This window comes from Carassius carassius, chromosome 3 (assembly GCF_963082965.1).
Source record: "Carassius carassius chromosome 3, fCarCar2.1, whole genome shotgun sequence".
Lineage (NCBI taxonomy): Eukaryota > Metazoa > Chordata > Actinopteri > Cypriniformes > Cyprinidae > Carassius > Carassius carassius.
The window spans coordinates 8,768,725-8,782,012 of record NC_081757.1 but is presented as its reverse complement, the minus strand read 5'-3'; the positions used below and the strand labels follow the sequence as shown (position 1 = coordinate 8,782,012).

The following is a 13,288-nucleotide window of genomic DNA, read 5'->3' as shown; positions in this document are numbered from 1 at the left end:
CCATAAAATCTTGACAAAATTTCACTAATTGGCCCGCATCTCTTGGCTTTGTTTGTTCAAATCACTAACACTAAATATGAGGCTGTGAACAAAATTTTATCATTAAAACACAACAGTTCTCTGAGCATATGCAGTCTCATAGTTTTAATAGTTGACCTCTTTCTATTACAAACAGTAAAACATGCCTCAGTGTTTGGGATTTCCATCGTGTCCTGACTCGGATGTGGGATGTTTATTCATAATAAGCAACTCGTATTTCAACCACTTCACTGTGTTTATTGATATATTGCTTCAATGAAGCGCCACAACCATGAGCTGAACTTTAAATCACGGTCTAGCGCTATCGTTAAAACATACATTCAACTGAAGGCCACAAAAACACCACGAAGAATCGTGAACATAAAAAACTCACGTCTTTTCATGTCTGTTGTTGAAGTTTTTGTAATGTGGAAACGATGCTGATGTTCAGTTCTGTGGATCGTCTCCATGGTTTTATAAGCCCTCCTGCACAGTAGGTTCAACATGTCATTTCCTGTTTTCTGTGGGCCGTTTGAGGGCTTGAGAGGGACGGTCCAGTGTGGGACTGTAAAATTGATGCTTTAAATGGAGCGTAGCATGGAAAAAACTTTTTTGTGAGACATGTTAAGCCATAATAAATTACATATATATATATATAAGCTTTTGAGAAAAAAAGATTGATTATTAAAATAAAGTAATAAAAACAGTAAATAAAAATATATTACATGAAACTAGTATTAGTGATAGTAATGGTGATAAATGAATAAATAATTTTACGTAATAAAATGGTTTCGAGTGTCATTTCTGTTGATTTCAGGCTGACAACCAAACTTGGCCCAGAGAAACAACTGAGATATTAAAAATCTAGAATAAACAATTGAGATATTAAAAAGATCTGTTCATCTGTAGATCTGTTTGTACGTTTGTTGTCTCACATTCTTGCGTTTTAAATTAAAGCAGCTGAACGTCTCTCTGCTTGCTGTTGGAAACAGGAAATGAGGAGAAACGCAGTGAAAATTGAAAAAATACTGTGACATAATGACGTCCTACTGCAGTATATATACTGTATATACTATATATACATATATCTATATAGATAGTTAAAAGACTGATCCAGCATGTGATTTGACATTGTTTGACACTGTTGCCATTTAAAGCAGTTGACTGAAAGTGCTCCTCACAACTAATAACAAAGCATTTGTCCGTGTTCAGCCAGGCCGCCCAGGTTGCTGAGCTGGTAGATTCGCTGTTCTTCTCTCGTCACGAAAGGGCTCAGCTCGTGAATGCAAAGCACTCTACATGTGCTAACGGCAAATTAACCCCAGATAAGTAATCTGCATAATATCTCCCAGCGCCGTGTGTATTTAGGCCTATCTTTCTGAGTCTGTCTGGCTGGACCATGAGCTGTGGGGCCCGTGGCGAGCACCGTGTCCAATTCAGTTGCTGTTATCAGCGGCTTGCTATCTATCTATCTATCTATCTATCTATCTATCTATCTATCTATCTATCTATCTATCTGTCTGTCTATCTATCCGTCTATCTGTCTGTCTGTCTGTCGTATGTCTATCTATCCGTCTATCTATCTGTCCGTCCATCTGTCTGTCTTATTACAGTTTTTCTCAGTCGCTTTGGTACATTTCTCGAATCATCCTTGAGATTTGCAAAACAGTAAGTGCATTTCTCAAAACAACTTGTACAAATAGCAAAACACCATGGATTACCTGCAAAAGCCAGTCTCCTGCTCAAAATCCTTAGTTAATCTCTCAAAAATAAATATCTGTGTCAATGAACATGTCAGTGCCATCGAATGACAAGTCCTTGTGTCATAGTTTACGGATGAGACAGTCAAATTGCTTAGTCATGTTGTCAATATAACAGTGTACTCTGGATCGATGTTCTGATGTAAACTATGGCAACATTTTGGATGACAGTTACTGTATTGAACAGTATGCAATATGCTTATGTATGCCATATATCCATTTCAAAAATAGAAATTTACACATTACTGTATGTGGGATATTGATTGAAAGAGACTGGAATGGATTCCCAGTTACACTTTTACTAGTGGTCTGTCCCAAAAAAATTTAATACTGTAAAAAAAAAAAACAATGTCACTGTGATATAGAAATGGAAAAATAAATATGGGCACAAAGATGAAAATAAGTCCATTTTCAGAATGTGTAACTCTTGTGTTGTCCTCTGTCTATACAGTATAAGCTTTCTAACTGAAGATTCATGAGATGAACCTTTGAGCTGGTTTATGGTTTATCATTGGTTTATCATCTACATTCTCTTCATTAGTAAAGATTCACTTGCACAATTCATGCCAGATTGACAAAAAGTCTAATAATAATGTATAAAAAAAAGTGTGCTTGGCAGTTTATGACAACTAGATTAACCATTTTGCATTTAATGACTTATACGATGAACTAAAGACCCGATGTTTTGGGGGGTAAGACTGTTGCACAGAAAACTATATAATACATTTTGAGCAACATGACATTAGCAACTGATAATGTAGGAAACAACAGAGAATTGTACATAATCATTTACATGGATGTACCAAAGCATTTGCAACTTGTTCAAAGAAATGAGAAACTGCTTTTTTGATGTGCACAAGTGACACAATGATGTGAGAATTGAACAGGTAGTTTTGAGAATTTCAATTCTGATCTGAGAAATGTACCAAAGTGACTGACAAAACTGTAACAATTTAAATTAAATTGTAAATTAAATTAAATTAAATTAAATTTTATTTGAATTTCTGTTAAATTCTGTTTTTTTTTCAGAATTTCTGTTATTTTTTTTATCCCCCCCCCCTCGTAAATTCATACATTTCTCATCAAATTCAGTAATGAAATTCAGTTTATTAAATTTACAATTCAGTTCAATTTCGACCTCAGTTCAGTTCACTTTTCAATCCTGTATCATCATTTACTCTCCCTCGTGTCATTCCCAACCCGATTGCTCTCACTTTTTCCATGGAATACAAAAGGTAGCTTAAATAATTTGCTGAGCTCTCATTTCCATTCATTTGCAGTGAAGGTGTTATTAAGCCTACCTGTCTGTCATGTGTAGTTCACCCATCCCAACAGTCATTACACATTATAGATTACATTCCATCAACTCACAGCAAGCTATAAAAATATCTGCACAGAACGATTGCAGAGACTTGCTTACAGAAACTTGAACTCATCTGACCTCAGACTGTAAATCAGCTTGTGACAGATGTAGCAGATATAATTGCAGCACTTGTCTAAGTATGCATGGCTGAAAAAAAAACTAAGAAAGGAGAAATGGAGGTTTAGAGGGGAAGTCGAGGAATTTAGGACAACATCTGTTTTCCAATCAACCTTCTGTTCTTTTTATATGGCATTCAAGGAAAATAATGTTTCCATCATACAGTTCCAGTCAGTGTAAAAATGGCACAGCCCATTATTTTCCGACATGTGTTTTAGACCTCAGCTTCATGTGTAAAGATGAAAAACTCATCTTGACACAAGAAAATCATCACGTCATCTGTATCGCTAATATGATATTACATCTTTGATGCTGTGCTAGTCGAATGATTTTTTTTATTTCAGCTTAGTCTCCATGCATGGATTGACTAAGATGTGTTTTGTTTTCAAAGTATTTCTACATCGTAGATTGAAGAGTGATAAAGCAAAGTTCATTTGTTTTTATTGCATGTTACAGTACATTGCAATTGTTTCCAGGATCAGTCATCGAGCACTGTGAGCAAATAACATACAAACGTTGATTTATGAGCTACAGTGGAACATCCAAATGTCTCTTTTATTTTGTAATTGCAGGGTTTCTGTTTTTATTGCTCTAGAACAATATTTATTGAACCAATCTGTGAAACATGTAAGACCAGAAATTATTTCTAGTCTAGTTTTTTAATAAGATGTGTGTTACATGGTTGCATTTTTCTTTTTCTCACAGGCCTTTTAAGTCACACTGTTGTTGTTCAGTATTTTCATTGCGTCTTGATAGTAAACAGCTGTTACGGTGTATAGGCTTCTTAATGCTTATTTATTCAAGTTGGTTAAAGTAATCATATACTTGTTTCAAAACCTATGGTAATGAGCTGCCCATGTAATCAACATTTTAAGGCATTGTATTTATGTTTTTTTTTATTCATTTACTAATTGAAAATTCTGATAAAAATTTTTTATAGGTGTATTGACCAGATTTTACCAGTCGAAGCCTTCTAAATATTGCATATTTCAATACATACTTCATATAGTATTCATTAACAATGCAGTGCTATAATTGCATGAGATGCATTTTGGAAAAATCGCACAAATTGAAAAATGTGACCTGCCATATGCTCATACAATCAGTGCTCATTTCCTGTTGTTATTCCATGTAAAAGTAACCCTGCTGGACCAAACTGCTCTCTTGTCGTCCTAAACACAGTTTTGTGCTGTTTTTACTTTTTTAACACAAGCATCTGGGCTGAATTTCATTCTCTGGTTATTGATTTCACTTACGGTGGTCAGAGGCTAAGTGGGGTTGTCTGGGCTTCATCCAGTGTCAGACACAAACCAGGTGCTTTCACAAGAACACTAGAAAGGTGATAGTCTGTGATGTGATGTAGACTTTCTGATGTGGCATCACTCAAGGACAGAGATTCTGACTCATAGGACATGAGTCTGCTCTCAGTTTGTACAAAAAGCATTTGTGCTATCGTGTAGAGTTTTATATTTTCTGAAGACATTCAGACTGTTGATTGTCTGTGCAAACTCACTGTCATGAAGTTACAGTGTTGTGGGTGGTTGCCAGTAGTGGTCGACTGATAAAGTTTTTGATATTTTGATATAGTTTTTGACAGCCGATGCCGATCCTGATATCTTGGAAAGCAGGGGGCCGATAGCTGATATAAAGCCGATATAATTTTTTTATTACTATTCATCAGAGTTTGAGCTTGGAGTGGAGCGTTGAGGTTTTCACTCGCTGCAAGAATCACTAGTGCAGTTCATGCCAATGACCTGTAATATAACTGCGTATTTAGCAGGAATTCATGTGTTAAACATATTTAGTTTAACATGACAAGTCATGACATTTGCCAAGTATGGTTACCCATACTCGGAACTGGTGCTCTGCATTTAACCCTTCCAAGTGCACACACACAGCAGTGAGAAGTGAACACGCTGTGAACACACACCCGGAGCAGTGGGCAGCTATATATCCAGCGCCCGTAGAGCAACTGGGGTTTCAGTGCCTTGCTCAAGGGCACTTCAGCCATGGGTATTGAGGGTGGAAGAGAGCGCTGTTCATTCACTCCCCCCCACCTACAACTCCTTCCAGGACCGAGACTCGAACCTGCAACCTTCGGGTATAGTTCCCAAGGAATTTGTTGGTTCCTTCTAGATATAAATATTTTCATCTGAAAGCATGATTTAAACAAGTTCTACGACACTTATTCACACGCAATTGCTCTCTCAATAATGCATTCAAACAAATGTTCGAATGAGTAGAAATCTGTAAGAAAAGCATCAATCCATAGGTACAATAACTGTAAACACTGTAACTAACAGGGCAATCAGTATTCTGGGAAGTTTGTGTGCATTGGGAATCATATTTTTCAAATAAAGCCAGGGTATCACTCATTTTACATACAGCACACAGTGAAAATGATATGACTGGCAATGCTGACAGCAAACAAGAAAAAGAAGAATGTGAGCACTGTGTGCTCAGGCGCTGCCGCTCTCAGTGCCATTATAATAAAAGTCCCATCTCGAACATATCGGTCAAGCAGAAAAACTTATCGGCTGATGCTGATATCAGAAAAATGTCAAATATCGGCCGATATGTTTTTTGTTTTGGTAATTGTTTGGTACTTTTATTTTATATAATTGCTTTGAGGATTTATTTATTTGTTTGTTTTTAAACTAACCAGATAACAAAAAAGTATGATTATAATAATATTTATAAATTATAATAATCAAAATATATTATACATAACATATAAAATATTATATCATATAGTCTTTAATTATTTAGGTTTTAATATGTCTAATATCTTTTTTTATATATTGGAATCATATACTATTCATATTTTCATAGTCATGAAAATAAAGAAAAGTCTTTGAATGAAAAGGTGTGTCCACACTTTTGGTCTGTACTGTATATAGAGAGGAAGATGTTGAATATGAAATGAATGGCATAACTGTGTCCTTTTTGGCACTGCTTTTTCCTTTTAGAAAAATTTCTTGAAAGAAATCTGTTGTTAATCCTCAGTACAGGCGGGCAAAACTGGCATAAAAACACAACCACAATTACAAACCTCTTGGTTACGAGGAAGCCAAAAGTAAACTAAAACTGACAGCGATTAGCAGCAACGACCAGTCTCCAGTCAGTGTGAATGAGCTTCAGGCATTAAAGTGTCAGATTTTGTGGTTTCCTGTCTATCCTTTATCTTCTCACTCTGTGCTTTGCTCTCTCCACAGGAATCGCTTATCTGGGCGGCACCTGTAGCTCCAAGAGGAAGTGTGTGCTGGCGGAGGACAACGGACTCAACTTGGCCTTCACCATCGCTCATGAGCTTGGCCACAAGTGAGTCCAAACACTATAGAAATCTGGCCCTTGTCATTCACAGGTTTGCTCCATCATCAGCTGTAATTGGCAATTAAATATGCAACTAGTTCACATGGGACAGGACATGTTTAGGTTAAGGCCCACAGCATTTGCCAATTTGGTCAGACATGTAGATGTATGCAATCTCAGCTTAGCTCACCAAAACCACCCAAGCACCCAATCAGATCTCCATCCATTATCAGACTCAACTTCAGACTTATAAATATTTAGTTTGTAATCTAAATTGGTTATTTAAACCATGCATTGCACTCTGTTGATTTTTTCTAAATACCCACCTCTACTCTTTTAACAACAGGTTATTTGCATATGTCCCTCTATATCAGGTTTCTCTCATTAAATGAGTGATTGAGACCCTGAACACACTTCCATCCCCACCGTGTGCTTTGGAAAACCTAGAAGGACTTGAAAGAGAACATGCTGGAAATGAAAATTTTGTGTTCACACATGAGTTATAGGATTGAACCGAATGCCACAACGACATATTACCTGCTCTGGCCGAACAAAAATATGCTTCTCACAATAGCTCCCCTTCATCTCCTCACTAGCATAAAGCCCCCTTTGATAGAACAATGATGGGTAGCCAACACCAAAATTTGTCTGGAAAAACGGCCAAGGTACATTAGCATAAGCGCCAGTCTTCAGAGGAGTTATCGCCGTACCTGCTCCAGTATAATGTGCCGCCATGTGCCAAATTTGGCTTTAATGCCCGGCAGTAATGAGCTGGCACCGATCACGCCTGACTGGTGCCGATACCGCTATCCCAGTCATCACACGCACACAGGGCTCCATTGTCTCCAGTCTGTAAAAACTCTATTAAAGTGAGTGCGTTATGAGTTTATGTGCACGTTTAGGTCTTTACAATATAAGCTGTAGCAAGACATGTCAATATGATTATTTTATAGAGTCGCTAGCGTTGAATATTTCTGTCAGCATGGCATTTACAGGCTCTAATAAACGCATGCAACAGCATTAAAGTTTCTGATGGATTGAGATTTCTCTGAGTAGCGAGCAGAGTTTCTCATCTTTCATCTGCTCACGACCTTTTGATTTGGCGCACGGGCGTAACTAAGCTTAATGACTGTCTGGGAGTCTTGTTTTAGTGGCGCTCCATTTGTCTCGCTTTATCAAGTGTAGACGCTGATCATTTTCCAATAATAACAGCTGAAGGAGCATGATCACAGCGCTCGAGGAACATTTTCGTAACGCTAATGTGGGGTTTGCAACATGCATTGATTCATTCGAAATGAAAACATCCTCTGAATGGGAGCTGCGTGTCACGTCATATTTTAGTCCACCCACAATACCTCATTAGTGTCATCATTGCTTATGCGCTCATTAGTCAAAGCACCTTTCAGAATAAGGATAAATGAGTGTCTGTTTAATGAATTGATAGAGTAATTGGTGCTTGCAGGTGAGATTGGAAAATTACACGTGTGAATTTGAATGACACCGTTCAAAAGTTTGGAGCTGGTAAGATTTTAAAAGAAGTCTCTTGTGCTCACGAAGCCTGCATTTATTTGATCAAAAATATTGTGAAAATGTATCTAAAATAACTGCTTTCTATGTGAATATATAAATTTTAAAATGTGATTTAACATCATAACTACAGTCTTCAGTGTCACATGATCCTTCAGTAATCATTCTAATATGCTGATTTGCTGCTCAAGAAACATTTTGTATCATTTTTTTCATTTAATATTTTTGTCGATACTTTTTTATTTTCAGAATTCTATGATGAATAGATTAGAAGTTCAAAAGAACAGCTTTTATTTTTTATATATTATATTCTTTTGTAAAACAAAATTGTCCTTAAGAATTGCAGATAAATCACTTTTTTTTTACTTTTTACTTGCAACCAATGTGCGATTGTTCAGTATTTGTTTCCATCATAGTTTAATTAGCAACTCATGGCCTGACTTACTAAACAGGGAAATTTAGTGTTAATGCTCAATTAAAAGCGCAGATGGGAGGGGAAAATTCTGCAGGTAATTTACTGACAATGCGCACATTAAAGAACACGGATGCAGCCAAATCATTTATATAATGACCATCGCAATCTACCAAGAGCAGTACAAATTACCACACTGTGTGATCCATTTTAATACTAAACTCCCATAAATTTTGCATCTGAAAGGGAAACTCCTACAAATGTGTCCATGACTTTCAAGCACTAATTAGTCACTGTGCATCTTTAGTAAATCCTGACAGTACTATTTTTTTAACACCATAAATGTTTTGCGCTTGAGAAATCTAACCCTTAATGTAAGTATATCCATTTTTTTGTGCACATTTAAAAAAAAAAATTATTTTTCCATCCAGCGATATTCATTCACAAAATTTGCAAATTAATACGTGGATGCAAATCTAGCGTTTGATGACATGCTGGCAAAAGGATGGTACAGTTGTTAATGTGTGCAATTTGAAAAAGTTTGGGTGTTTTTTGCTGTTACTTCCACTGTGATCATATGTAGAGTTAGAGGCATGAAACAGGATATTGACATTTGGTGAGTAGCTTGTACAGTTTATAGACATCAGAGATCCCTTAATTGTAGCCTATGCAATTACATTTTCTAAGCAAATGTTGACTACTTTTAGTCAGTGAGAAAGTTTGAAGTTCATAGCAATATGCTGACAACACCTTGTGGGACCTTTAGATTACCAGCCCATATCTGTAAGTCTCTGCTGGTCATGCATGATGCCTTCCCTTCCAAGTCTTTTATGTCCAGTGCACACTTGATAGGGTATTTGGCGTGTGAAAGCACTTGACCGTTATTAGCTTGGCAGCAAAACGTCTTGTTTTAATAAGGCCAATCGTGTTTTTTCTCCCTTAAACAAATTTAACACAACAGACATTTGGCACCCTTAAAACCTCCCATGATTATTTGAGTGTGAGAGAGATTCTCATCTCAATCCACTTATTAACCAAATCACCCCACTGACATTAAAAGCCACTCATCTGTGTAAGAGCTGCAAAGAAAGTGACAATGAAGCTGCTGTAGCATTCACATTCTTCTCCTTGTTCCTTTAGTTCTCCACAGCGACTCCTTGAATTGTATTGTGTTAGTTGTGTGTCTTTTGACTTTTATTACTTTGGTGTTTAGCAGGAGCCGAGACACAGCCTAGAAATCCACACTGCTCTCTTTATTAGTTCCTGAGCTCGCTGCCGCCGCTTCAGTTTTCAGTTGTTGTTTTTAATTTGAGAAATGTAGGTCAGGGCTAAGGAGAAAGCACTGTTGCGGCTCACTCTGACTCAGGTTGCTTTGGTTTTGCTTTGGAGAACACATGCTCTGTTTCAGAGTAATATTGTATAATGCATTCAAGGGAAGCTTATTAAACAGTGTGTTAATGATTATGTTTAGCAAGCACAATAACTATTTTTTGTGTTTGCCTGGGTGAGACTTATATTTTGTCAGATAACTGCTGTTTCTTGTTAGTGTTTGTTGTTTCTGATGTTCTTGTCTCTCTAGCATGGGCATGAGCCATGATGACGATCACGCCAGCTGCACGGGCCACTCTCACATCATGTCCGGGGAATGGGTCAAAGGTCGTAACCCCAGTGACCTCTCCTGGTCCAGCTGCAGTCATGACGACCTGGAAAAGTTCCTCAGGTGAGATTTTGTGCGATAAGATATACAATCTTTAAGCTAGCCTTTGTTTTTAGGTGTTATCAGCACTGTTGGGAACGTTACTTTAAAAAAGTAATTAGTTATAGTTACTCACTACTTGTTCCAAAAAGTAACTGAGTTAGTAACTGAATTACTCCATAATAAAAGTGAAAAAAAAAAAAAAAAAAAAAAAAGTGAAGTGACATTCAGCCAAGTATAGTGACCCATACTCAGAATTTGTGCTCTGCATTTAACCCATCCGAAATGCACACACACAGAGCAGTGAACACACACACACACTGTGAGCACACACCCGGAGCAGTGGGCAGCCATTTATGCTGCGGCGCCCGGGGAGCAGTTGGGGGTTCGATGCCTTGCTCAAGGGCACCTAAGTCGTGGTATTGAGGGTGGAGAGAGAACTGTACATGCACTCCCCCCACCCACAAATCCTGCCGGCCCGGGACTCGAACTCACAACCTTTCGATTGGGAGTCCGACTCTCTAACCATTAGGCCACGACTTCCCTTTAAAGTTAAAAGTAACTCGTTACCAGGGAAAGTAACTATTTGCGTTACTGTAAAAAAAAAAAAAAAAAAAAAAAATTGCTATGTCAAAAAATATATTTTTTTTTAGCAGTTTTCACAAGTCAGTTGAAATAAGTAGAACAGACAGGTGTTCGTACATAACTTTCGCGATTTATTGCACGTCAACAGACAGCAAGAGTTTTATCCTGCACTCTTTGTAAGAAAAGTGTTTTTGGCCACTAGCTTTGTAGATGCATGTCACACATTACATGTACACATTACATGCACGTCCTTGCCTTTGACTACAATGAATTTGAAGTAGTGCTTATATCTCCACCTTGAAAATGCCAACCTTTCATTGGATTGCTCCTGACTCGCCATTTCTCCTGCTGCTGCGAATCTGTGTAGCTGTTGCATGTGTGGGACTGTGTGTGTTTGGCGCCGCTGGCGCGTGTGTGTAAAAACACTGGCTCTGAATCTGATTGGCTACTATGAAACACATGACTCTGCCTTAGCCAATCATAATCGCTTATCTCGTTATTAACCCACCTGCTCACTCGCTGTGTGAGCCAGGGGTGCGTTCGGATTGCATATTAAATCAATGCATAGTAACGTGCCGCATTTGACGTTCAGTAACGTTAACGGCGTTGTAACGACGGGAAAAGTAATTAATTAGATTACCCCGTTACTGAAAAAATAACGTCGTTACCTAACGCCATTCTTTTAATCGCTGTTATTCCAAACACCGGTTATCAGTAGCTTAATCAAACACATTTATACCAGCTAACCAAGGTCTTGCTCGGTAAACATAAAACTTCAAGGCAGGTGTGTTGATGCAAGTTTGAGCTAAACTCTGCAGGACACCGGCCCTCCAGAACTGAGTGTGGTGTATATATATATATATATATATATATATATATATATATATATATATAGTACAGACCAAAAGTTTGGACACACCTTCTCATTCAAAGAGTTTTCTTTATTTTCATGACTATGAAAATTGTAGATTCACACTGAAGGCATCAAAACTATGAATTAACACATGTGGAATTATATATGGAATTATATACATAACAAAAAAGTGTGAAACAACTGAAAATATGTCATATTCTAGGTTCTTCAGAGTAGCCACCTTTTGCTTTGATTACTGCTTTGCACACTCTTGGCATTCTCTTGATGAGCTTCAAGAGGTAGTCACCTGAAATGGTCTTCCAACAGTCTTGAAGGAGTTCCCCGAGAGATGCTTAGCACTTGTTGGCCCTTTTGCCTTCTGTCTGCTGTCCAGCTCACCCCTAAACCATCTCGATTGGGTTCAGGTCCGGTGACTGTGGAGGCCAGGTCATCTGGCGCAGCACCCCATCACTCTCCTTCTTGGTCAAATAGCCCTTGATGCCTTCAGTGTGACGCTACAATTTTCATAGTCATGAAAATAAAGAAAACTCTTTGAATGAGAAGGTGTGTCCTATATATATGCATTTGAATAGAAGAGAGTTCATTCTGGAAGCCCAGGCTTAATAGTGTCTGCTGTGGCTCTGCAAACAAAGAACTGGCTGGAGTCATCGATCCTCACGGATGTACTGCAGCCGATGACAGAATAAAGCGGCAGAATTCACTGTCTGCTGTGCCTGCTGCGCTTCTGACCTCAATTCAGGCTACAGAGTGTCACCATATCCAAGCAGATACCAGCACTATCCAAACTCTGCTGTTCAGCTTCTGAAAGCATTTTCATGCCAGATACAATCAGGCAGATTAGTGTTTTTTCCTGTAGAGTAAAGCTCTGTGCTACGATAACATGACAGCATGGCTCTGCTCCAAAACCTGGTGAGCTGTCTATGTAGGCGTCATACTGTAGGTGCACACTGCATGAAGGCTTTTCCAAAAGGAATGCAGCAAAATTATCCTGCCTTATTTTGATCACGTTTTGGAGCAGCATCACATGTATTCATCCTGCAGAAGGTAATCCCATAATTATTTTGAATTCACACAATTCGCCTGTTGATACTTGTACATAAACATACATAGACGTTTAGTATGTAGCATGATTTTATTTAATTTTGTGTTAATTTCTTTCATTTTAGTTTACATTTGTTTAATTTTATTTTATCATGTGACTGTATGAATCATATTATACAGGCATTGTCTGTGTTTTTTTTAATTAAATTCCCATTGATTATTTTCACCGTTTATTTTATTTTATGCAATACAAATCAACAATTTCCTTTTGAATATGTTTATTTATTTATTAATTCATTTGCATACCTTACATACCATAACACTTTTTTATTTTTTTCTTAAAAAATATTGTTTTAAGCACATGCCTGCCTGATTATTTTAGGATGAGCTAAAATATTAAATATTTACAGAGAGCAGACGTGCTTGAAAATCCAGAAGTGTATGTGCTCATTAGGCTTTAAGGCATCAACGTCAGCCTTTTCTAAATATTTTTCCTTTGCACTCCTTGAATAGGAATTTGGGAGCCACTCTTGGTTTTGCAGAAGTCTGTCCTGCTATAGCTGTCGGTGTTTGTCTAATCTTA

The 13,288-nt window shown here is 37.6% G+C and overlaps 1 protein-coding gene across 2 annotated transcripts in view; it reads left to right on the top strand.

Annotated features, from left to right (window-relative positions):
* Window positions 1–13,288, top strand: part of adamts17 (ADAM metallopeptidase with thrombospondin type 1 motif, 17) — a 130,192-nt gene that overhangs the window by 57,657 nt on the left and 59,247 nt on the right. For both annotated transcript variants that reach the window (XM_059527471.1, XM_059527461.1), the window contains exons 8-9: window positions 6,474–6,579; window positions 10,089–10,229. In XM_059527471.1, coding sequence (XP_059383454.1) covers window positions 6,474–6,579; window positions 10,089–10,229 — 247 coding nt within the window. The remainder of the gene's footprint in view (window positions 1–6,473; window positions 6,580–10,088; window positions 10,230–13,288) is intronic.